The sequence below is a fragment of the Rhipicephalus microplus genome, chromosome 4, assembly GCF_043290135.1.
Source record: "Rhipicephalus microplus isolate Deutch F79 chromosome 4, USDA_Rmic, whole genome shotgun sequence".
NCBI classification, from domain to species: domain Eukaryota; kingdom Metazoa; phylum Arthropoda; class Arachnida; order Ixodida; family Ixodidae; genus Rhipicephalus; species Rhipicephalus microplus.
Genome location: NC_134703.1, coordinates 28,366,398 through 28,389,115, shown reverse-complemented (window position 1 = coordinate 28,389,115; position 22,718 = coordinate 28,366,398). Strand labels below are relative to the sequence as shown.

At 42.7% G+C, this 22,718-nt stretch overlaps 1 protein-coding gene across 5 annotated transcripts in view; it reads left to right on the top strand.

Annotated features, from left to right (window-relative positions):
• The window catches only part of tutl (immunoglobulin superfamily member turtle), a 58,320-nt gene that overhangs the window by 10,435 nt on the left and 25,167 nt on the right, over positions 1-22,718 (top strand). For all 5 annotated transcript variants that reach the window (XM_075892393.1, XM_075892392.1, XM_075892394.1 and 2 more), the window contains exons 3-12: positions 846-1,027; positions 2,286-2,401; positions 5,943-6,096; positions 6,476-6,763; positions 7,139-7,423; positions 9,444-9,559; positions 14,541-14,694; positions 15,160-15,271; positions 17,200-17,378; positions 20,168-20,248. In XM_075892393.1, the coding sequence (XP_075748508.1) occupies positions 846-1,027; positions 2,286-2,401; positions 5,943-6,096; positions 6,476-6,763; positions 7,139-7,423; positions 9,444-9,559; positions 14,541-14,694; positions 15,160-15,271; positions 17,200-17,378; positions 20,168-20,248 (1,667 nt within the window). The remainder of the gene's footprint in view (positions 1-845; positions 1,028-2,285; positions 2,402-5,942; positions 6,097-6,475; positions 6,764-7,138; positions 7,424-9,443; positions 9,560-14,540; positions 14,695-15,159; positions 15,272-17,199; positions 17,379-20,167; positions 20,249-22,718) is intronic.

The following is a 22,718-nucleotide window of genomic DNA, read 5'->3' as shown; positions in this document are numbered from 1 at the left end:
GATTGTTGAAATAGCAGTCCGGAACCCTCGTAGTGTTGCTTTTGTGCCAAGGAAGGGCTTATTTTGAAAGAAAATTGTGTTTTAGTGGCCCACATTGGGTTAGCGCACTTAAAATTACCCGCCTCAAGAAGTGGACCATCTCACGTCACTGTTGACGTGCACAACGTTGCCCAGCTTTACTGCACGTTCGCCAACACTAGCAGACAGAACGAAAGCAGCAGGAGCCACAGCAGCAGCTATTGGTCACTTTCTTTCCATTTGCTTCGAGATGGCAAACGTGTTTTGGTTCAACTGCACCCTGCTATATGGCACGATATGTCCAGTTTAACGACGCGAAAATTAAATTTTTGAACCACTCACGTCATTCCCCACAGTAACGTCCGGCGGTTATTTTTTTCATGAATCAAACAGAAACGAACAAGTGGCATTTTATTGCATCTTTTAATGCACGGAAGGTTCTTTATTTAGTACAGCTAGATCGATTACGTGTGATTAATTGTAGGCGGTTCGTCTGACGTCGTCGGTATCATTTTTAGGATGTTCTACTGCAGTGCATGTATTATTGTGCATTTTCCTTAATTTCTCGGTAAGTAGAGCACTGCTGTTCATCATAATATTGTCGTTTCAGTTGTCATACATTGAGTTTTCACTCTGACGTAAAATGTTATTAGACTTTAGTGTCCCTTTAAACATATCATTCAGCTCACTTAGTTATCAAGTTCGCTCTTGTACAGTCCATTAAGTCCGCTTTTTTTTTCTACTATTAAACACGTTCACTTTTATTCACAAATGCTATGTCAGCTTCTGTCCTAATCGGGAAAATTTTGTTTCGGTGTGGCATGCAGGTACGATGGATACCCACCACATGCGGCCGATGACTATAAAGAACGCATTTCTCTTTCGGGCCAGTCATCCCTGAACCTAACAAATGTGCGTGAGTCAGACAAGGGCTGGTATGAGTGCAAGGTCTTCTTCCTCAACCGGGAAACCATTCGCAATGGGACTTGGATCTACCTCGACGTACTTGGTGCGTGCTCTTTTTTCCCCCTCTTTTGTGTGGCTGTCTCAACCCAATCACAACGATTGAGGATCATCTTAAGCTATGCTAAAGGCAATATGAGAGCAACGCTTTTACGGCCTGATGTGTTTCAAATGGGCAGCATGTGCACTTTGTTATTGTTAGTTACAAAGTACTCTAACCTAAGCTTTAATACTGAGCCAGGGCTTGCATTCTTCTTAACTGGCAATAGTGAAGTACGTTGTCATTTGAGGGGGCAGCAACCTCACTGTACCAAGTTTCGGGAAATCTTGCAAAGCCAATATGAAAAAAACGAGAAAGAAGCTTTTTGACATTCATGACATCATGGTGAATTTAAAAATGAAACTTTGACCTTCATTTTCTTTTATAAAAATAAACCAGTGTTGGTAAAATTAAGGGCAATAGATTTTTCAAAGAATAATTTAGCATTCATTGTATCCCTTTTATTACATTCAAACCTTGCTATAACAAACCAAGATATACCGAATTATGAAGTAAATGAAGAATATCTCTGTCATAAATGCAGTGCTCTGAAGATATGTTTATAATAAATTTTCTGATATAATAAAGGATTTTCGTGGCAGGTGTGATTTTGTTGTATGAAATTCGAATGTAGTCTGTAATCCAAGAACATGGTGCAGCTGAGGGCTAGCTCACACACTGCGACATGTGGTCTCTAGTTCTATTCTCTAATCTGTATTCTTGAAGGCAATGAAACATTTTCACAATTCTCTTGTGCACCTGCCATTCCTGCGACTCATTGTGGCATCTTTCATGGTATCAATGAAGACGAAGCTATAGCTGCAAGTGCTGGAGATTTTTCGGGGGGGGGGGGGGGATACCACAACATTTGCATGTCATCAAGTTAGTAAACTGCACTCCTACATGCTGTTGACAGTAATTACCATGACATTATTACCTAGACAAGCTGTATCACAGGAAAGTAAGCTTTATAGTTACGAAAATTGTACATTGTAGAAGAATGTGCCGCCCTTCTGGTTAGAACTTGTTGGCGGGCTAGTGTTGATTCATACTGGACTAACATGACATGAACACATGCGCTGTGTACAGCACATGTGAACAATGCCGTTACGTTTTTATCTTTTCACACTGTTATTCCTTTGCAATGAATCAGCCTTTCCTGTTTCTAACTGAGTGGAAGGAACTGTAAGCTCAGTTAAGCTTTTACTACTTAAGACGTGATTTTACACTTACGTATTGACCATATGAGCTGTGTCATGTGCAGCCCCACCACACTTCAAGTCCAAGCCGGAACAGATCATCTACGTGAAGGTGGGCGAATCGGTGGTGCTTCCCTGCGAGGCTGAGGGCACCCCACCTCCCACCATTATATGGTACAAGGTCAGTTCGCTTGTCCACCTTTTGTTAAGCTCAAAAATATTATATTATCGTACATATACATGCACAATTCGATCTCCTGAAGTCATGGTCGTAAATGCGAAAACGGTGGATGAGGGCGGAGGAGGGGGTTCCTGACTTCCCTTGTTTTAAAAGTGTGGCAGATTGGGCTAGTTGGTATGGCATGACAATAGTTATAGCGCGAGAAGAAAACGACGACACAGAGACAAGAAGGACACGAAAGACAGCGCTCGTGTCTTTCGTGTCCTTCTTGTCTCTGTGTCGTTGTTTCGTTCTCGTGCTATAACTATCGTCTTGTTTTAAAGCTAGGGGGGAACAACCCTTTATTTGGCAAGTGTCCCCCTTGAGATTTATTTTGCAAACGTCATATTTCCTTTGCTTGACAGTTAAGCATAGCGTTTCAACTTTTTTAAACGCCTGCTCATTGTGTTGTGCAGGGTGGTCAAAAGTTCCTAGGCCACAACACTTGGCGGACGAGCGGCAGGTTGCTGCTATCGGGGCGCTGCCATTGCAATCATGCCGTGGCACATGCTGGTGCCAAGCGTGTGCATGGCGGGGTGTGTGCATCACTCCTCTCTCTCACTCTCTGTGATAAGAAAGCGAGGAATAAACATGGTGCGTCATGTACCCTCATTGTTCGCTCTTCGAATTTTTCGCTACTGTGAAACATGTAGTGAGGTGTTAGTGTTCCGGAAAACTAATGCATTATGCTTTAGGCCACATTTTGCTAGACATTGTATACATTGCTGTAGTTTTCGGCATCATGCCTTTAACTTTCTATTGGCACTACGACAACTCTCTCAGCCCTATGCGAAGGCCAATTTGCAGTCTGCTGCAGACGAACATGGTTGTAGCTCGAAAGTATTGAGAAGTGTGAGAAACGCATTGAGTTGGGGCTAGCTGGGTCATCTCAGTGGAATAAGCAGCTCTGCACAGTAGTATAAAATTCGAGGAGCGAATGTGAGGGTACACGACGCAGCATGTTTATTCCTCAGTTTCTTATGAAGGAGAGCAAGAAAGAGAGAGGGATGCACGGACCACTTCATGCACACACTCCGCGCCAGCGTGCCAACACGTGATTGCAATAACAGTGCCCCAATAACAGTGAGCTGCTGTTCCTCGGTCGGGCGTTGCAGCCGGAGAAGTTTTGACCAACACTGTACTTGTCCGTCTGTGTGAAGTGCATGTGTCAGCTGTGTGAAGCTTCGTTAAAGGTGGAATTGCCATTCGATTAGTTTTCAAGAAAATGCAATACATAGTTTGAGTGTAATTACTTGAGGTGTGAATGTATGATAATGCACTTGATTAAATCATGATTATTTTTTAATAATTAAAAATACAACCTGTATTTAAAAACAAAATGGCCACCATGGCAAAATGTGCATATTTCTTTGGGATTTTTTTTTATTTATGCCTTTGTCTTAAGTATTATAATGACATCCCCCCCCCCCTTTTTTTTGCATGAATGCAAAATCAAACATTAGTGAAACGAGCCTCGAGGCACTCTTTATCAAAATAACTTTATTTCTTTTCACACAAAGACAGTGTAGAACGTGTTTGAACTGAGCTCTTAAATAATAGGTTGAACTTCAAAGCTTTCCAATTGTCCAATTTAAGTTTATGGTTTAAGTTTACGATAAGGAAGCTTGCTCGTAAGACATGTAAGCAACAAGCACAGGATCGGGTTGATTGGTCAACATGGCAGAGTCCTTTGGCGTAGTCAGGCTGCTGATGATGATGAATTGTCTCATGGGCACTACCGTACTTCGTAGTAATGCAAGAGCAGATTTTCTTTACTTTAAAAGGGTAGACTCATCTTAGACATTTATTTTATTTATTTCTGCTCTGATCTTGATCAAACTGCGTAGGTTTATGCAGATTTTTTCTAAGCTTATTTCAAATATTTAATTAGTTTTCCTGTGACTTAGCTTGTTCCTGAGATAACCAAAGTTCACCACCTATTGTTTAAGGCCACGTAGAAAAAAAGAGTGCTTGACTAAAAGTGGTATTCAAAATGTGGCAACATAAACTAATGACTAATAATTAAAAGTATGCAATAGTTTTTTTTCCTTTCTTATTTATTTTACAGCAAAATGAACTTTCCATTTTCAAAAGCAGTTAGCATTATGTTATAGTTTTGATGAATAATTAATTAAAAAGTCTTATGCTTTAAATTATGCTCTCATACTTGCATTCTATACATGTACAGGTTTCCATTGCAAACAGATTTATTGTAGTACCTGCCCTAGCTGCAGAGATATTGAGGCCTCAAAATTGAACAGTCGTAACTTTACTTTTTCGAGAGAAATCTAAAAAACTGTTAACACACAGTTTCTTCAAAAAACAACAACCACAGTGTGCATGTTTTTCAATGCTCATAAAGGCACTCATAAATTGGTAGCAGAGCTTCAAACACAGGTGCTGGCAAATGATAAAGAAGCCTCAAAGTTGGCTCTCCATTTTTTTGCAGGTCCTGCATGTTGGTAGCACCAAAAATCTAGACAGTTAGAATGACATTACAAAAAGAAAAATTACCAGTTTCTGGTGTGGGAAAGTTTGTAGAGAGATAGAAAAGCAGTTGCACAAACAAAATATGTGAATTAAAAAAAATGAATTTTTCGTCACTTTTCAGTCCCAAAGACCAGTCCTCCCCCTTAATCCCACTAAAGCCACTCTGCTACGGCATTGAGCTAAATATGACAATGGTTGACTCATCATCATTGTCATCATCACATCATCATTTGTCAGGTCTAATGGATAAAAGTGCTTTTCGGCTGCTCTTGTGGTGAATCAATGGAACTCATTCTGAGCTTTCAATCCGTTTATGCCGCCTGCTTCTTACCTGTCATCAGATGCTTTTCCTGTTCTTGGCCCCATTATTATATTGCTTGTATAACCACAGGCCATTGATTTTATGGCTGCATTTCCTGCCTAAGACATCTTGCAGCTTTTAAATGGTCCAGCATACTTTTTTATGTTTGTTCTCTAATCCACAATGACATCATTCTAGGCATTGATGTTTCTTTACCACTGCTTGGTGTACAATCCTCGGACTTCTGTTAAGCTTATTTGTTACCCACTGAATTAAAAAAAGGAAATTGACGACAACCCGCTTTGTAGTACAAAGCCACAGGGAAATCTGTTCGGGTTTCTCTGCAAGAAAGCTTCTTAGCGGCCGAAAAATTCGAGCAGGTCTGGTGATTTAACCCGGGACTGACGCCTTTCTGTGGTGGTTGCTCTATTAATCGAGCTAACCTAGAGCAATTGTAAATTAGATGCAATTGAAAAGCTAGAAGTTGGCAGCGTGGCGACAGACTAATTGATAACTCATAGTTTCAGGGTCATTATGCATCGGTTCTACCGAATCTCACAAGGCCATGGAAGGTGGCAGATACCTGTCACCTTGTGGGATTTGCAATGCCTACTGTGTGTTGGGCCATACTGTTATGTGTTGAAAGATGTCCCAGACCAGCTGCTGATTAGCTGAAGCAGAGAACGAATGCGCACCCTTCATTGAATGCAGGATAACCTTCCCCTGGAAGAGAGCACCAACATCCAGATCCACCCAACAGAGCTGCGCATCTCCAACCTGCGCCAGACGGATGTGGGCGACTATACCTGCATGGCTCGCAACTCAGAAGGCAGCGACTCGGCGCTCGCCAAGGTCATCGTGGCTGGTGTGTTCTTCTTGCTTTCAAAATGACCTCGAGGGATAATGTTCCAGTTTATTTTTAGACAAATGTTCTAAACATTTATTATATTGACAGTGTTAGTTTAGCAAAGAATAATTTTGCATATGGCTAAAGCATGTTGGCAGGCTTGTCGGTTAGCGTCCATTTTAAAGTGAGTGAGGGCCGCTTCATGCAAAGTTGTGCTTATCAGCTCTATCCTGAATCTGGACCCTAGACTTTTAAGATTTAAATGCCTGTTTCAGGCACTTATAGGTCGGAGCTTTAATCCTTGAAAATCGTTTCCATAGTTATAACTGAAATATTTACTCTGAGCTCCTTTAAAAAAAAGCAATTAATGTTAAATAATGTGTTGTTTGCATGACAGGCCCTGCAGTGATTACGACCCCTCCACAGAACCTGACCAAGCTGGAGGGCAACTTCGCTGAGTTTGTATGTGAAGCACGTGCATTGCCCTCCAATATCACTCATCGCTGGTTCTACAATGGTGTGGAGATTTCCAAGTTGACCTGGCTGCAAACACGCACGCTTGTACGCCAGGATGGTACACTGTTCATAAATCCCACCGCAGCGGACGACTCTGGCTTCTACACCTGTGAAATCTCAAATGGCATTGGCCAACCCGAGTCTGCGACTGCCTACCTCAACATCGAGTGTGAGTGCAGGGCTGAAAACATTCAAACCGAATTTTCACTGTAATGTGCTTTCATGATGCATTTGGTGCTGTTCTCTTCTTATTATGAAACCCTAATTTATTTTACCGTTGGACAAAGGTTACCTTGAAGCATTCATTGAGGGGAAGTGGTGGGTCGAAGCAACTATGCCATGTTTTTGATGCGCTTTTCTTTATTGCTGCTTTGCCGACAGCAATTACTGTCTTTCTTACTTCCGTTTAGTGCAATGAAAGCCGCAGCTTATGCCAGCCAAGCATGGATGAAAGAGAACCACTTGCTTACTGCTTACTGTTATGCGACTGCTATGAGTACTTCACCTTGCTTCTTACATCCTCTGCCCACCGTTTTGTGCGCAGACCCAGCTAGGGTGAACTTCACGCCAGCCTTCCAGTACATGCCTCTGAACTTATCCGGAGTAGTGCGCTGCTACATCCAAGCCAATCCACCAATTCAATTTGTCACCTGGTTCAAGGACAACCGGCCCTTTGAGGCCAATGCCCTCAATGGTGTTGTCAACCTAAGCAACGGCTCGCTCTTCTTTCAACGTGTTTCGTATGAGCACCAAGGGCGCTACTTATGTTCCCCCTTCAACATCCACTCCACGGGAGGGTCTTCTGCTGTTATGGAAGTGCTCGTACGGGGTGAGTACTGCTGCACGCAAAAACCTCTCACATTGTCAGGGGCTGAGAAAAATACATCTGGTCATGTCGTGCGGTGATAAGAAGCAGTGTTGCAACTAATGGCTGTTGTAAACAGTGTTAAAGACAAAAATCTATGGCCCATTCACTGCGTGACAATGATCGTAGAACAAAGCTGTCGATGTGCAGTTAGCCCTTTTGTGTCATTTCTTGCTGTGGCCTTTGCTACCCTCAGTAGGGGTGGCAACCTTTTGTTGTCATGTTACCCCATGTTTGGTTTGCAAATTCGCATCAGCTATCTGCTAGCGAATTAATTGTTTCAGCTTTGCATGGTCACAGATCAGAGTGAACGTTCGCACCCGTGAGTCTATACGGTTGGCTAGTGGGAGCATGTGTGGATAGAAAAGTGTAAGAGTCTATATGCTTGGCTAGTGAGATAAAATTATGCTATGAATCCACTGCTAGATTTGAAATGCAGGCATTCACACCTGATTGGTCAAAGTGAGATCACGTACCAGGTTGGCTAAGGCAATGACATTTCAATGGACGTCTCATGATGTTGCAAATTCACTGCTACATTTAAAATGTGCACTCTTACAGCTGATTGGTCAATGCGAAATCATCTGACCTGCTGGCTGAGCCAGTGGTTTTGGGCCTGTATAAAATGCAGTTAATGTACCGACACAGGCCACGGCACAGGCTAGCCTAAGCCAGCTTCAGTGCCAAAAAGTATAGCTTCATGAAGGCCAACTGCAATGACATATTGGGCCTAGTTAAGGTAGCATAGGTATCGAGATACGTCAATACAAGGCTAGTCTTCTTGAATGCAAGCAGTAGCGTCACTAAAAGCTAAAAAACAGTTACTCTTGATGGTGAAACTGAGAAAAGTCCCACAATTTTCATTCACCAGGAGTGATGCACAGCTACTCGCCATGAACTCTAAAATAAGATGTTGCCTATTCTACATTTGGAACGAGAAAAAAAAAAATCACGAAGTTAGCTTGTTTGGGCTTGTGCCTTAGTGATAACCTCTGGGTGCACATGCTGTGCCCTTCTCCTCCTCCTCCTCATCAGTGTGACTACCCTCACTGTACCGCAAAAGCCTCTCCCATGTTCCACCACTCAACCCGGTCCTATGCTTTCTGCTGCCACATTATACTTGCAAACTTCTTACTTAATCTCATTTACCCACCTAACTTTCTCTCTCCCCATGACGTGTATGCCTTCGCTTGGAGCCCAGTCAGTTACCCTTAATTACCAGGGGTTATATTGCCTATGCGCTACATGCCATGCCCATTTCTATTCAAAGATGCTATCCAAAGGCTGCTGACTAGAGAAGTACAATTACCAGCTCTGCTACTTTGCAAAGGCTGCTTCAGCAGTGTGTAATGACGAACTTAGCCTCAGTAAAATTTTATGGCAGTTAGTATATTTGGGGTACCTGTCAGTGGCTCACTCTTGTTTTGATTAGATTACACCAGGCATATCAACATTAAGTCAGTGACCTGTCATCATAGATGCTAGTAAGCCATCATTGATATAATTTAACATGGATGAACAAAGAGATTTTAGATTTTAAGTGATATTATAACTTTTGTTTGATAAATCAAAGTAGTATGTGTCTCAGCCCAGTTCAGATTTTTGAAAACAAACTAATTTTCTGTGAGAGTTATAATAAACTAACATGTTTCATGCCATTTAGAGTACGATCTTTGCGATTTCTCGTTCTTGTTTCATTTGTCCACGACTGTAAAGTATTCCTGTAAACACACCTTTTGTTCACAGCTTTGACCAGTTCGTATTGCAGTGCATATGGTCAATGTGGTTTTTCTATTGACCTAATATATAGTGCATGTAACACAGCTTGCATTACTTGTATTGAAACTTCTGAATTACTTTTAAGCCATTTGAATGTGCCACAAAAAATACAGTCCATTTTGTTGGTACCTCTCTTGCTTCCGTTACTATTTTTTTTTCTGCATGTGTGTGGGCCTTTGAATTAAAATATGAATGGTACGTGCAGAGCCACCCATGTTCTCAGTGAAGCCCAAGGAGCTGTACCAGCAGCCGAGAAACACAGAGGTCACCATGCCTTGTGAAGGCAAAGGCCATCCACCGCCAACCATCTCCTGGAGAAGGGTAAGTTGGCCTAACTTCTATCTTGCGTGTGTTTCGGGCACATGATTTAGTAGGATTGAGCATCTCTCCTCATTTTCTTCTGCTTAAGGACCATTTTTAGTAGAAACATTGTAGTGCTCATTTATTTGCATGATTGAAGTACTACTATTGTTTATGGACATGCTGGAAATGCCCAAATTGTGTAGTGATGTCAACAGGGTAACATTTCCAATACGGCTTTGTCTTAAAAATGCGAAGTGCGAAAAAAATGCGAATTCGCCATGGCTGTCATTTGGCATTGTACTGGCTAAATTATGCTCTTTTATTTCAAAACTTACTAGGTTTGTTTGAGGAAGAATTAATGTTTTATTGTGCAGTCATGCTGAACATCTCATACGCCGAAAATAGAAGAAAAGACTTACCGTATATACTCGTGTAAGGGCCGCCCTCGTGTAAGGGCCGCACCCCAACTTTGAAAGCGGATATTTCGAAAAAAAAAAAAAAACAAAAGTTCAAAATGTCCCGCCAGAAAAGTGTAGTTAGTTCATTTACAGCCAGATGGCGCTGCACGCTTTTCCGCTTTTATTCTACTTCCGCCGACGCGCCGACCACGCTGTTGACAGCGCGCCGCCATATTTGCCTTGTGCGGCCTCTTTGTTGGCATCGTTCCTAGCATCGTGTCGATACGTTGGCAGCGCGACTTCAGATCGGTGTCGTCGGTGTCACTTTGTTGGTTGTAGTGAACCCTGCAGAAGCCAGCGCACGTGACGGACGATGGGCCGGCATCTGAGATCATTCACTGCAGCATTTAAGCTGCAAGTGATTGACTATGCCGAGGAGCACGGGAAGCGGGAAGCTGGACGAAAGTACGACGTCGATGAGAAGCGCGTGCGTTACTGGATGAATCAGAAAGATGCCCTCGCCGCTACTAACAGGAGCCGAAAGGCGTTTCGCGGGAAAAAGTGCAAGTACCCGCAACTCGAAAGCGAGCTCGTCAACTACGTCGTCGACACACGAAGGGACGGCTACGCCGTATCGACTGACATGATACGCGTCAAAGCCCTCAGCATCGCTCGCCACATGGAAATACCCCCGGCACAATTCAAGGCAAGTCGGGGCTGGGCTACGCGGTTTATGAACCGTAACCAGCTTTCTATTCGGCGCCGAACGACGATTTGCCAAAAACTGCCGCGCGAGTACGAAGACCACGTCATTAAGTTTCATCGCTTCGTGAATGCTCTCAGGAGGGAGCATGAATACGACCTGTCCCAAATTGGGAATGCGGACCAGACACCTGTGTGGTTCGATGCACCGGAAAGCACCACAGTGGATTTAAAAGGTGCGAAAAGTGTGTCTGTGCGCACGACTGGTGCAGAACGCCAAAGGTGCACTGTGATGTTGTGCATCACGGCAGACGGCAGGAGGCTTCCGCCGTACGTCGTATTTAAAAGGAAGACTCTCCCAAAAGAGAAGTTCCCTCAGGGAATCGTCGTACGTGCGCAAGAGAAGGGCTGGATGTCCGAGGAACTGGTCGTTGACTGGATTAAGACCGTCTGGGCAAACAGACCTGGAGGGCTGTTACAACGGAAAGCCCTCCTTGTTTTGGACAGCTTTAGGGGCCACTTGACCGACCGCGTCAAGAACCGAGTTGCCGCAACTCGTACGGACTTGGCCGTCATTCCCGGTGGCCTGACGAGTGTGCTGCAGCCGCTCGACGTATGCGTCAACAGACCATTCAAAGTGGAATTTCGCCGATGTTACTCTGAATGGATGGCTGGAGGCGTCCACGAGAAGACCCCTACAGGACGGCTGAAGCGGGCGTCGCTCCAACAGGTGTGTGAATGGATTTTGAATGCGTGGCGTGCCATGTCAGTAGAAGTAGTTGCTAAAAGCTTCAAGGTAACGGGAATTTCGAACTCCATGAACGGCACCGAAGATGACCGTCTCTGGGAAGACGCGGACGCCGAGGCGAGCTCCTCCGAGAACGAGGACAGCGAAATGGAATCCGAATAAAAACATTTCTGGCATGTCATTTGTGACTCTTGCACTCTGCTACTGTTGCATAAACAGTACAGACCTTTGGCCTGTACTGCCTGTACTAAATCGGCCTGATTCGTGTAAGGGCCGCACCTAGCAAAATTTTCGAAAAAAAAGTGCGGCCCTTACACGAGTATATACGGTAGTATATGTCTGATGCTTAAACTGAACTGCGAACTCCCTGTAAGCTCAACAGATCGGCACTCCGTCACTCTCTGATGGCCTGTGTACTCTTACAAAAATGCTTGAAAGGTACTCGTAAGGCTCGGTGCATCTGTCGTATTATCTTGCTTTGAAGTTCTGCAGTCAGATGTAGGAAGGTTAATGAGATAAAAAGCTGTCATTCTCCTGTCTGTGACACAAAGCTATGAAGATAATCCGTATGGATCTCTCAGAAATGTTTTCATGTTACGGTTTTAACTATCATACAAATATTCTATCTGTGGGAATTTTTCAGGTTTCTTTTATTATTCAGCATGTGGGCATGGCGGCACATGTACACAAGGGCACGTGTGCAAGCCAATTTATATCAGACACGCATTCTCTTGTGCAGAGCTTTGTGGTGTGCGAAAGTTTTGATGCTGTGGTCAGCATTTTTGTCAGCTAGAAATCATTCCCTATTCTTTCTATAAATGGTGCCATATACCCCAAATTCACTGCCATTAGCTGATTTGAGCTGCAGGAGCTGCCCAGTTACTGCGGCCGCCGCGAGAGGCCACCACGTGCTCGCGATCACACTGACAGTAAGCTGCAGGTCTGAAGAAAAAACGAAGGACGCTCAAGGTATTGAAGTGCTTGTAATGCAATTTCTTTCCCCCTGTTATTCCTCCTTGTTTATGATCCAGCTCACTTGTTGGGGCAAGAAAAGTCAGAAAGCAATTACTACATGCAAAAAATCTCTGCAACTCCGCTTTACTTTATGGATTCTAAACATTCTTGCGGCGGTCGGTTTGTAAGGCAATAGACTCCTTTGATGAAATGACACTGACAAAGAACATGACGGAGAAGCAGCTCACGGGATCCGGACCGGACTTTGATGAAATCATTCGATGGTTACTTGAAAAGTGTTGCAGGGCCCTTTTAAGGTGTCACGTTGGGCTTCACAGAGCATTGATTTGTTACTACGGCTTGACTGCCTTGGTTGCCTTTAGTGTGCCCTTATAAATATTGACCTTGTTCTCTTTCTTCCCTGCGTATTCTCCTATTCTCTTACACTGAAACATATATTTTTGTCCACTGATTCTCCCCTACATTCACTTGTGTTCAAGCATCCATTGAAATCGACCTTCACTATTGTCCAGTCATGTAGGCGCGTCTGGGCACGTAGCGGGCAGGTACAATAAGCTCTGGTCATTAAGGGTAACTGACTAGATTCCCAGAGAAGGCATGCAAGTGAGAGGGAGACAGAAAGTTAAGTGGGCAGATGAGATTAGGCAGTTTGCGGGTATAAAGTGGCAGCAGTAAGCACAGGACCGGGTTGACTGGCGGAACATCGGAGAGGCCTTTGTCCTGCAGTGGGCGTAGTCGGTCTGATTATGATGATGATTGTCCATTCATACTCCAGTTAGCCAGTACTCGCTCCTGCTCATGTCTGCTCACACCATTTGTCATTTCACATCGTGAACCCTTGCACTCAGTATGGAGCTAGTATACATAATTCTACTTGTGAATACTAGGCTTGTGCGAATAGTGAATTTTTGGTTCGAGGCAAATAGTGATTTTGATAGAATAATTTTAAATCGAATCGGAATGGTATGTATGACATATAAAAAAAAGGGGGAATATTTGTCATGACCTAACTGACCTGCACAAAATTTCTTTTGAGTTGAAGTAGGGGCTGTATGCAAATGTCATTCTTTTTTTCGTTCAAAAGAAATCGAAACAACCTTGAGTAGTAGTTTGGGTAGGATGCGAGTGATAACCTGTAAGATACTTAGTGTTTTAAAATTTATTATACTTGGAACACATAAGCAGTCATAACAAGCTTAATAAAATGAAGAATTGATTTGAGGGTTACATGTTCCTTTAAAGAATCCCTGCAACACTTTTTCAAGTAGCCATGCAGCCAGTAAACGTGCTTGTTTCCTCACAAATTTGCCACCGCAAAGTTTCCAGAATCTGTTCAGTACGAGCGGAGTTCCCAAAATTTGCCGCACGCTACAATTGTATTCTCTTTTTTCGTCCCGATGAAATATCTGGAAGGTAAGCCGGGAAGAATGGCACGGCGAAAGAAAATACTTCAGAAGCACCTCGTGACCTTGAGCACCTAATTTTTTTTTTCCTGCGAATACGCGGCTTTTCAGTGCGATTGCGCACACACTCATGGACAAGCGGCGGCCCCGGTAATGACGAGGGCTCCATATTCACATCAGCCAATGCCTGTGACCAGAGCTGTATATTCCTTCTTGGCTGCGACAAGTGATTTCTCAGCTTGTAGTGTCATTTGCCGAGGAAGGAAAGCAAGTTTTAGCTTTGAAAATTTATTGTGAATTACAGGCTACGTGCTGTGCTACAAAATTTGCCTCACGTGTTCTCGGTAGCCTCTACTGCCGATCGGCAGCGTTTTCTGTCCATGTTCAGCAAGTGTTGCAGGGACTCTTTAAATTTGAAGGGGGGCTTCACGGCAAAGCGAATTTTTTTTTTAAATAGGCTTTCACTGCTTAGCACCCCTACATTACAGTGAAACCACTTTTACAGGCGGTGACATGCGGACTAATGTACACCTATTCATTCATTGCGAATACTTAAAAAATATTCGATAACTTAAATTCGAATCGAAATGACTTCAAATACTCAACCATTCGCTCGAAAATTCGAAGCATTAAAATATTTGCACAAGCCTAGTGATTACACAAATCTGTGCATGACCGTCATGTTCACTGTCTCTGCAAAATATGCAAGAACTCTTCAGTTGTGGACAGGTGTGAAAACAGTGGACTCACAGTTTTGCTGATGCATTGTGCAGGCGGATGGCAAGAAGTTACCAAAGAATCGCCACAGTGTCAGTAAAGGAAAGCTGACCATTCGGAGCCTGCAGAAGGAAGACCATGGACGATATGAATGCGTGCTGCAGAACGACGTTGCCACACTGGTCACCAGCACCCTTTTGCTTGTTGAGAGTGCGTCATTCCCTATACTATCACTGTGGATTATACTTGGCACATAATTTTTAAGATGATGATTGTTTTCTGCAATTGGCTGACGAATAACGATTTGCTAAACAGCCATTTTCAAGTTATGTGGGATTAACCAACGGTATTCGTAGCATAAAATGTGACTTGCTTGTAGTAGTCTGAACAGAACTTGGTCGGCGTTTTAGAACCTTTGTAGTGCAGTTTTTATAAAATGTATGACATGCAACAGTTATAATAAGAAAAGTCTTTAATATTAAGCTTATGTTGCACTTTATAGATTTTTTGAGAGGAAAAGAACATTCTGTGAGTGCTTAAAATTATGCTTTGATATGTGACCACTTTCACTATGTCTTCATAGAGTTCCGCCTGGAAAGCTGTAGTTGTTTGTATATCAAGTTTGCTTTTGTGCCTTGACATTTAATGAGTGTCCTTGCGTTGACTACTTTGCAGGCACGACACCGCATGCTCCCACCAATGTCTCGGTGAACACTAGCGCCTTTGCCGCCACTGTCTCGTGGCTTCCAGGTTATGATGGAGGCCACCCACAGACATACGTTCTCTGGTTGGTGATTCTTTCGTTGTCGCTGATTTTTGCTCTATTATAACATGTGGAGTTGGAGAAAACAAACAAAAAAAAAGATAGCTTCTGCAATGGAGCCCTATTTTGCACTTCAAATAAGACAACTTGTTGCATGATTGTGCACACTGAACTTGAACACAAATGAAAACTTGTCAATAAGTTGTGAATTGCAGTTAACTGTTAAAGCATGGTATATGTTAGATAAGTAGTTGGACAACAGGACTGAAGCACCTGTGTCTCTACTGTTGCTGTTATTTCTTGTATTTAATAAATAAGTGAACCAAACTGAAAATATTCTGTTGCTCAGTTGGCAAAATTTCCAATAGCACTGTAGTCCAGTTTCAACAATGCCTCCCGTTGAAACTAAAGTTGCACTTTTTGAGACATCGTTAGTGATGGAAAACTGCCAGATGTCCTAGCATGTGCAGATCCACAGGGAATGTCCAGATGTTTTCATCAGCCACGATGCTTGTTCATGAACGTGGTATGTGACCAACTCATGAAGCAAGTGGTTATCATCATCATCATCAGCCTGACTACGCCCATTGCAGGACAAAGGCCGCTCCCATGTTCCGCCAATAGCAAGACACTGTTCGTTTCATGGCCGATCCCCCGTGGTGGGTTGCGCAAGGATAAAAGGGACAAACGAACAAACAAACAATCATTCTCATCCTCTGTTGAGCATCTTCCCACCTAACCTTCTGTCTCCTTCTGTCAGGCTTGCCGTCTTTTCTTATTGAGTCTGTTACTCTTAATGACCAGTGATTAGTTTGACTTTTTTTGCATGTCCTACATGCCCTGGCCATCATCATCATCATCAGCCTTACTACGTCCACTGCAGGACAAAGGCCTCTCTCATGTTCCGCCAGTTAACCCGGTCCTGTGCTTGCTGCTGCCAATTTATACCCGCAAACTTCTTAATCTCATCTGCCCACCTAACCTTCTGTCTCCCCCTAACCTGCTTCCCTTCTCTGGGAATCCAGTCAGTTACCCTTAATGACCAGCGGTTATCCTGTCTACGCGCTACATGCCCTGCCCATGTCCATTTCTTCTTCTTGATTTCAGCTATGATATCCTTAACCCCCGTTTGTTCCCTAATCCATTCTGCTCTCTTCTTGTCTCTTAAGGTTACACCTACCATTTTTCTTTCCATTGCTCGCTGCGTCGTCCTCAATTTAAGCTGAACCCTCTTTGTAAGTCTCCAGGTTTCTGCTCCGTAGCTAAGTACCGGCAAGATACAGCTGTTATATACCTTCCTCTTGAGGGATAGTGGCAATCTACTTGTCATAATTTGAGAGTGCCTGCCGAATGTGCTCCACCCCATTCTTATTCTTCTAGTTACTTCAATCTCGTGGTTAGGCTCTGCGGTTATTACCTGCCCTAAGTAGACATAGTCTTTTACAACTTCAAGTGCACTATTACCTATCTCGAAGCGCTGCTCCTTACCGAGGTTGTTGTACATTACTTTCGTTTTCTGCAGATTAATTTTAAGACCCACCTTTCTGCTCTCCTTGTCTAACTCCGTAATCATGAGTTGCAATTCGTCCCCTGAGTTACTCAGCAATGCAATGTCTTCGGCGAAGCGCAGGTTACTAAGGTATTCTCCATTGATTCTTATCCCTAACTGTTCCCATTCTAGGCTTCTGAAAACTTCCTGTCAATAAGGAGACATGGCCAGGGCCATGTCAATAAGAAATTGACATGGCCCTGGCCATGTCAATTTCTTATTGATTTAAATAGATCCCCTAAACGATTTGTTCTCTGACCCGTTCTGCTCTTTTCTTGTCCCTTAAGTGATTACCATGCTGTTAAAACATTCACTACAGTGCAAATAAGTTCTCTACTATTAATAATTTCTGTGATCATCGTCATCTGTCCTTTTTGAATAATGTCGTGTATCACTGGCACAGGTATCGGCTGGTGGGGCAAGGCGATGCCGAGTGGCGCACTATCCGGGTGTATCCGGAAACTGCCATCACTCTGACCATCCACAATCTGCAACCCGAGTCCCAGTACGAGTTCCAGGTGCTCTCACGCAATGCCTTTGGAGATGGACTATACAGCGATATTGTGCGCGCAAACACCACCAGTGAGTTCTTGCTGCGGCTATATTACCATGCATCTCTTTGCCAGAGACTAGGCTTGTGCGAATAGTGAATATTAGGTTCGAAGCGAATTCGAATAGTGTATACCACATGTTATGAAGAAAAATGGGCATATTTGTTATGATCTAACTAACCTGCACAATATATATATATATATATATATATATATATATATATATATATATATATATATATATATATATATATATATATATATATTAAAATTGAGACCAGGCCTGTGCTAATGCCATTTTTTTGTTTCAAAGGAAATGGAAATGACTTTGAATTGTAGCAGAACTTTACTTTTAGTATAATGCTAGCGATAATGTGTAAAGTTTTAATATTTACTATACTTGATGCATATAAGCCAGTATAATAAGCTTCTAAATGTCAAAAATGATAAATCGATGTGAGGGTGATATGTTCATTTAACTTTGAAGTAGGGCTTCGTGGCAGTGCGGACTTTCAGTAAATAAATGTTTTCATGGCTTAGCATGCATACAGTGCAGTGAAACCACCTTTACAGAGGTTACATGCGGAGTAACACATTCATTCGTTCATTTCGAATACATCGAAATTTTCAATAATTAAAATTTGAATCGAAGCAACTTCAAATAGTGTGATATTGGTTACAGTATTTGGAACATTCGAATATTCGCTCAAGCCTACCAGAGACCATTTCTTTACTCCGTTATCACTATTTTGACTTGATAAAAGGCTTGCCGATGGTATTTTCAGCAAGGTTGTGACTAATCTTGTAGCAAAAGTCTATCCCAATCAAATTGCACACAAGTGACACAAATGCTATTTTGAGTTTTCAGATGTACACAAGCACCTTTGAATACACTATGCTATTCACGTATAGGGTAAATTTGTGAGCACGTCTTCAATGACTTACAAATCCTATCTGCTTATTGCCATCATTGCAGTTCGAGTGTTTCTTGATTTTTAGGCACGGATTAATGTAAGACACTAAGTGAGCCTTTTCCCCCTCTTCTCTCAGCAGCAAGTTAAAATTACCAGAAAAGTGTAAGTGTGGGCTGAAATGGCTTCTTGTAATGGCACTGAAGTTCGAGATGGAGGTGAGAAAGTTCTCCTGCCTGAAAAAAATGGAAGTGCACGTGCACTCCCTCGGAATTCCAGTTCTTGTTTGTGGCGTGAAACATTGACTCATAAACGCAAGAAACACAAAGATCAGACTTTTGAAAGCATGGTATGGAAGCACATACGATGACAAGCTAACGATTTCAAGCAACAGCTCTGGGCAACAGACCCTGATATTGGAGACCTTACTGTTCCTCTCGATGCATACCGTAATTCTGGTGTCAGCCAATCACATTTATCAGAATCGGACCTAAAGGTGGCCACATTTCTTGATCGTGACTGGCTCCTTTGCACAAGCTTTGGAGGGGTGCTGATCACTGTTGAAAAATTTGCTCCTAGTCAAGTGTTTAGCAGTGTTTGCGGCCAGACTAGTTGGTATGTGGCTCAAGTTGAATTTACTGGCGCAACGCTCGAACAGGGACGATGAACACAGGAAGTGAACAGATGCACACTCACTACTAGTTTAGTTGTGACTACGCTGTTGTCCACATCCTGTGTTCTTCATCCTTGTTCGAGCATTTGTCCCTGTCGATTCGACTTCAGCCTGGTCAAGTGGACTTTAGCCTGGTCAAGCTCCACTACAGAGGAGGCGGGTGAGAACGATGCATACGGACAGTAGTCAAGGCAGGAGATAGATAGTACCTACATTGGCAGCGAGAATCACTTCTTCACATTATAGTAACAGTGTGACTTCTCAGTTTCTCCTATTTTCTCTACTAATTAATCACTTGATGAAAATTCCTGTTGTAGAATGCTCCGTAAAACTTCTAGCATATGGCCAAAATTTCCACTGTGGCTGCATAAGGGTGCCCCTAATGCAGTGCAGTATCAAACATAGATTGCGTGTTGGAGTCTACCTCTCCTTTTTCTTTCGTGGACAAACTTCTGGTTACATGACTACTGTTTAGTTCAAACAGGCTTCCTAACATAAAGATGATAGTGACGGCTGCAGTCCAGCCCAAGAGCTTAATTCAGATGGTACATCTTATAAGGGCACAAAGTTTGAAACTTTGGTTGCGTGTATGCCAACATACTGTACTGGGAGTGCACTTCCATGACATTGCTGAAGACTAAATTTAGTGATTTAATTACATTAGCCTCTTTCATTTCATGAACCTTACTCAACCTTTTGGGCTTTGACAGAATTGATTTCCAATCATTCAAGTTTATTTAAGTTTCTTAATATTTACATTACATTACTACCAAGAACATCCCTTATATGTTCCATAGAATCATTGTTTGTTAGTTCTCATCAACCAGGTGTCTAACAAATAAAAACAAGCCCTGTAGTTTCTACCTCTATCCTTCACAACAAAACTCAAAGCTTCGTTCCTGTCTGAAGGCTAAATTACATCTGTAGAAGCTATGACGGAGTATAATGGAAAATGTGTAAATAGCAGAGCTATGTGTGCCCTGTGGTTTTCTTCAGCTAATTGACAGATGGCTTTCCTTTCTGGTGCATGTGGTGTATTTTTATTTGCTGTACTGGTCTGATAAATTGACAGTATTAAACTAACCGTCTCTGCTTGAAAACTTTGACAAACTACAGCACTAAATTGTATACCATACACTGAAATCTGTGGTAAAGAAACTGCCGATTATCGTCTTATATTATATTTTGACACTCTGGACTCTGCCGAATTTGTGTTGATGGTCCGTGCATGTGCAGAGTGGAACTACATTGAAGGCGCCTACCCAACAGATGCATATGGTTCCACCTACATCCCCACTGTGAACAGGACTCCGACAGGTAAGAAATCGCTTGTACCTGGCAGGCTACTAGATACTGTTGCACAGAAAGACTAGTGCGTGGCCCTCCCCGCAAACTGGTGCCGATCCTATGTTCTTAGTCATTTGCTCAATTATTCTGTAAAAGCCCTCTTTTTAGATTCTTTAAGGTATTCAAATAAATGTGAACTTAAAAAAATTACTTGGAAAATAATGAAGAAGGAGAAAGACAGCTATGGACTTTATTAGAGGAAATGGAATGAGTTTATGTGTGACACTCGCTTACAAGAAATCAAAACATTAGATTACAGCCCCAAAGTAGGTGGCTGTGATTCCACATGAGATTAACAAGGGTGAAGTGGAGTTTGGTGTGTCATTTCATGTAGAGCATGCAACCAGCCATCTGTTGCTACTCGAAGGTAAGTACACTTGGATGTGGGAGAGCTTTGGTGTAGTCATGAGTTTTGGAGTCCTGAAGCACGGGTTGACGTCAGCTAATCTGGGATGTAAGCCACCAGAAATCATCGGGAAAGACCTTTGCTGTGCAGTGGACATGACAGTAGTGTTGATTGTGAATTTGCTGTGACTATGAGCAGGCATTTTGAGCTTAAGCACTACTATGAACATTTCACCACAATTTATCAACCCCTTGTGAACAAGGGATGCCTTAGCTGGCAACCAGTGTTCTAACGAAAGGCTATAGCTTCTCCTTATGCACTGTGTAATAATTAAAGCTTACATCTACTCTGCACCATGATTATGGCGAGTAAGATGTCTGATTAATCCTGGCCATAGAAAAATGCGTGTCACAATGGTATACCAGTTCTTTCTAGTTCGTTTTTTTTCCCCTTCAGCATAACCACAGTAGAAGGAGCTCAGGATGACTGCTCTGAGATACACTGTTTGCATAATAATTATAATAAGCCAGTGAGTAGTGAACTCTACTTACTTTTGCCAATTACTTGCTTGTACTTTGCACATGCTTTTCGTGTTCTCCTTGCTTCACAGCCCAACTTTATAATGTGTTGTCCTAGCTTTGGTGTCATGGCCACTGTTTTTTTTTTCTTCGTTTAGCATGAGTTTTCAGACTTTGTAAGTATTTGGTTCTTTTGCCACATGAATGCCAATCTTTTCTTGTTCCCTTTTGATATTGTTTCTTTCCTCTTCTGCACCACGTAGCGTCTTCTTGTTTTTAGGTTTATTTATTAATTTTCTGCATGCATGGTGTGGTATTTCTATTGTTGAGTTCTCTTACAAAGCTTGCTTGCGTGTCCTCTTTTGGTTTCTTGTGTTGCAGACTGCCCATCTCCTCCATTGTTGTGCCCGTTGTTGGGATGGTGCCGGGGCTAGCTCCTTCGTGGATCTCTGTGTGTGTGTGTGCCTTTCTTCTGTCTGTTCTCTTTTGCTCCTTCTGGCCCTTTCCCCCTCAACCAACCATGCTGCTCAGTGTGCCCTCCGCTGGATGCATGAGAAACCAGTGCTGGTCCACCAACACCTCATGCACCAAGATACCCGTGGCCACCTATCAGGGTTACCGGACTTCATCAGTGCGCGGCATTGCGCAAGTTAACTTCTTGTAGCTTAGCGAGAGAGGAAACCTAGAAATGATGGCTAGAGGTCGCGTACGACTGGTCACTGCAGTAGCTCTGGCTTTGAATGTTCACTTCAAACTCCGGGTGTTCTTTAGTTCGCATGGTCAATCAATATGCTTTCATTGCATGACATAGTACAAAACTTTGACTAAGTGCATCAAACCTATGTCCTAATAAAAGGTGCTTGTATTGCTGGAAAAAAAAAGAACGGTGCTGATTGGAAACGCTTTTATATGTTATGACCTACTATGTATTCACATATCTACTCTTTAAGAATAACTTCATTATGAGGAAAGTAGCATGCCTATGCTTGGTTTGGTCTTTGATATTTGAATATACAAACAAGTTCTTCCCTGGCCAGCCACACCACGCATGCTTTACCAATTCTGGAATGTGGCGTCCATGAATGGCATTGGAGCTGGCATCACTCAGTAGCTCCGGCAGACAATATCACTTATTGGGGACTGGCACAGTTGGCACTCAGTGCAACAGATAGTGGGCAGGAGGCTGATCATATAGATCTTCATCAAGAAACTGAGAACAGAGTCTAATAGTCGATTATTGTCCAGTTACAGTCTTTGTAACTGGACAATAACTGTTACAGTCTTTGTAAGCATTGGTGTCACCGAACCCTGTCATGCCTTTCCAGTGGCATTCCTGGTGTTCGAAATTTTTTTGAGGCCGACGGTAAAAGTTGACTTGCTGCTCCAAAGCTTTTGTGCAGGGGAGATAGAGCAGCTGTACAACAAACTAGATGCTTTGAAGCCCATGCATGCACTGAGCTTATTTTCTTTCCTTATTTTTCAGTACAATAATAACTACAGTGGGCATCTGGTTTCCAAGTGGTTTCTAAGTTTACTTTACTCAGAAAGGGTATTATATTCACAGCAATTGTATTCT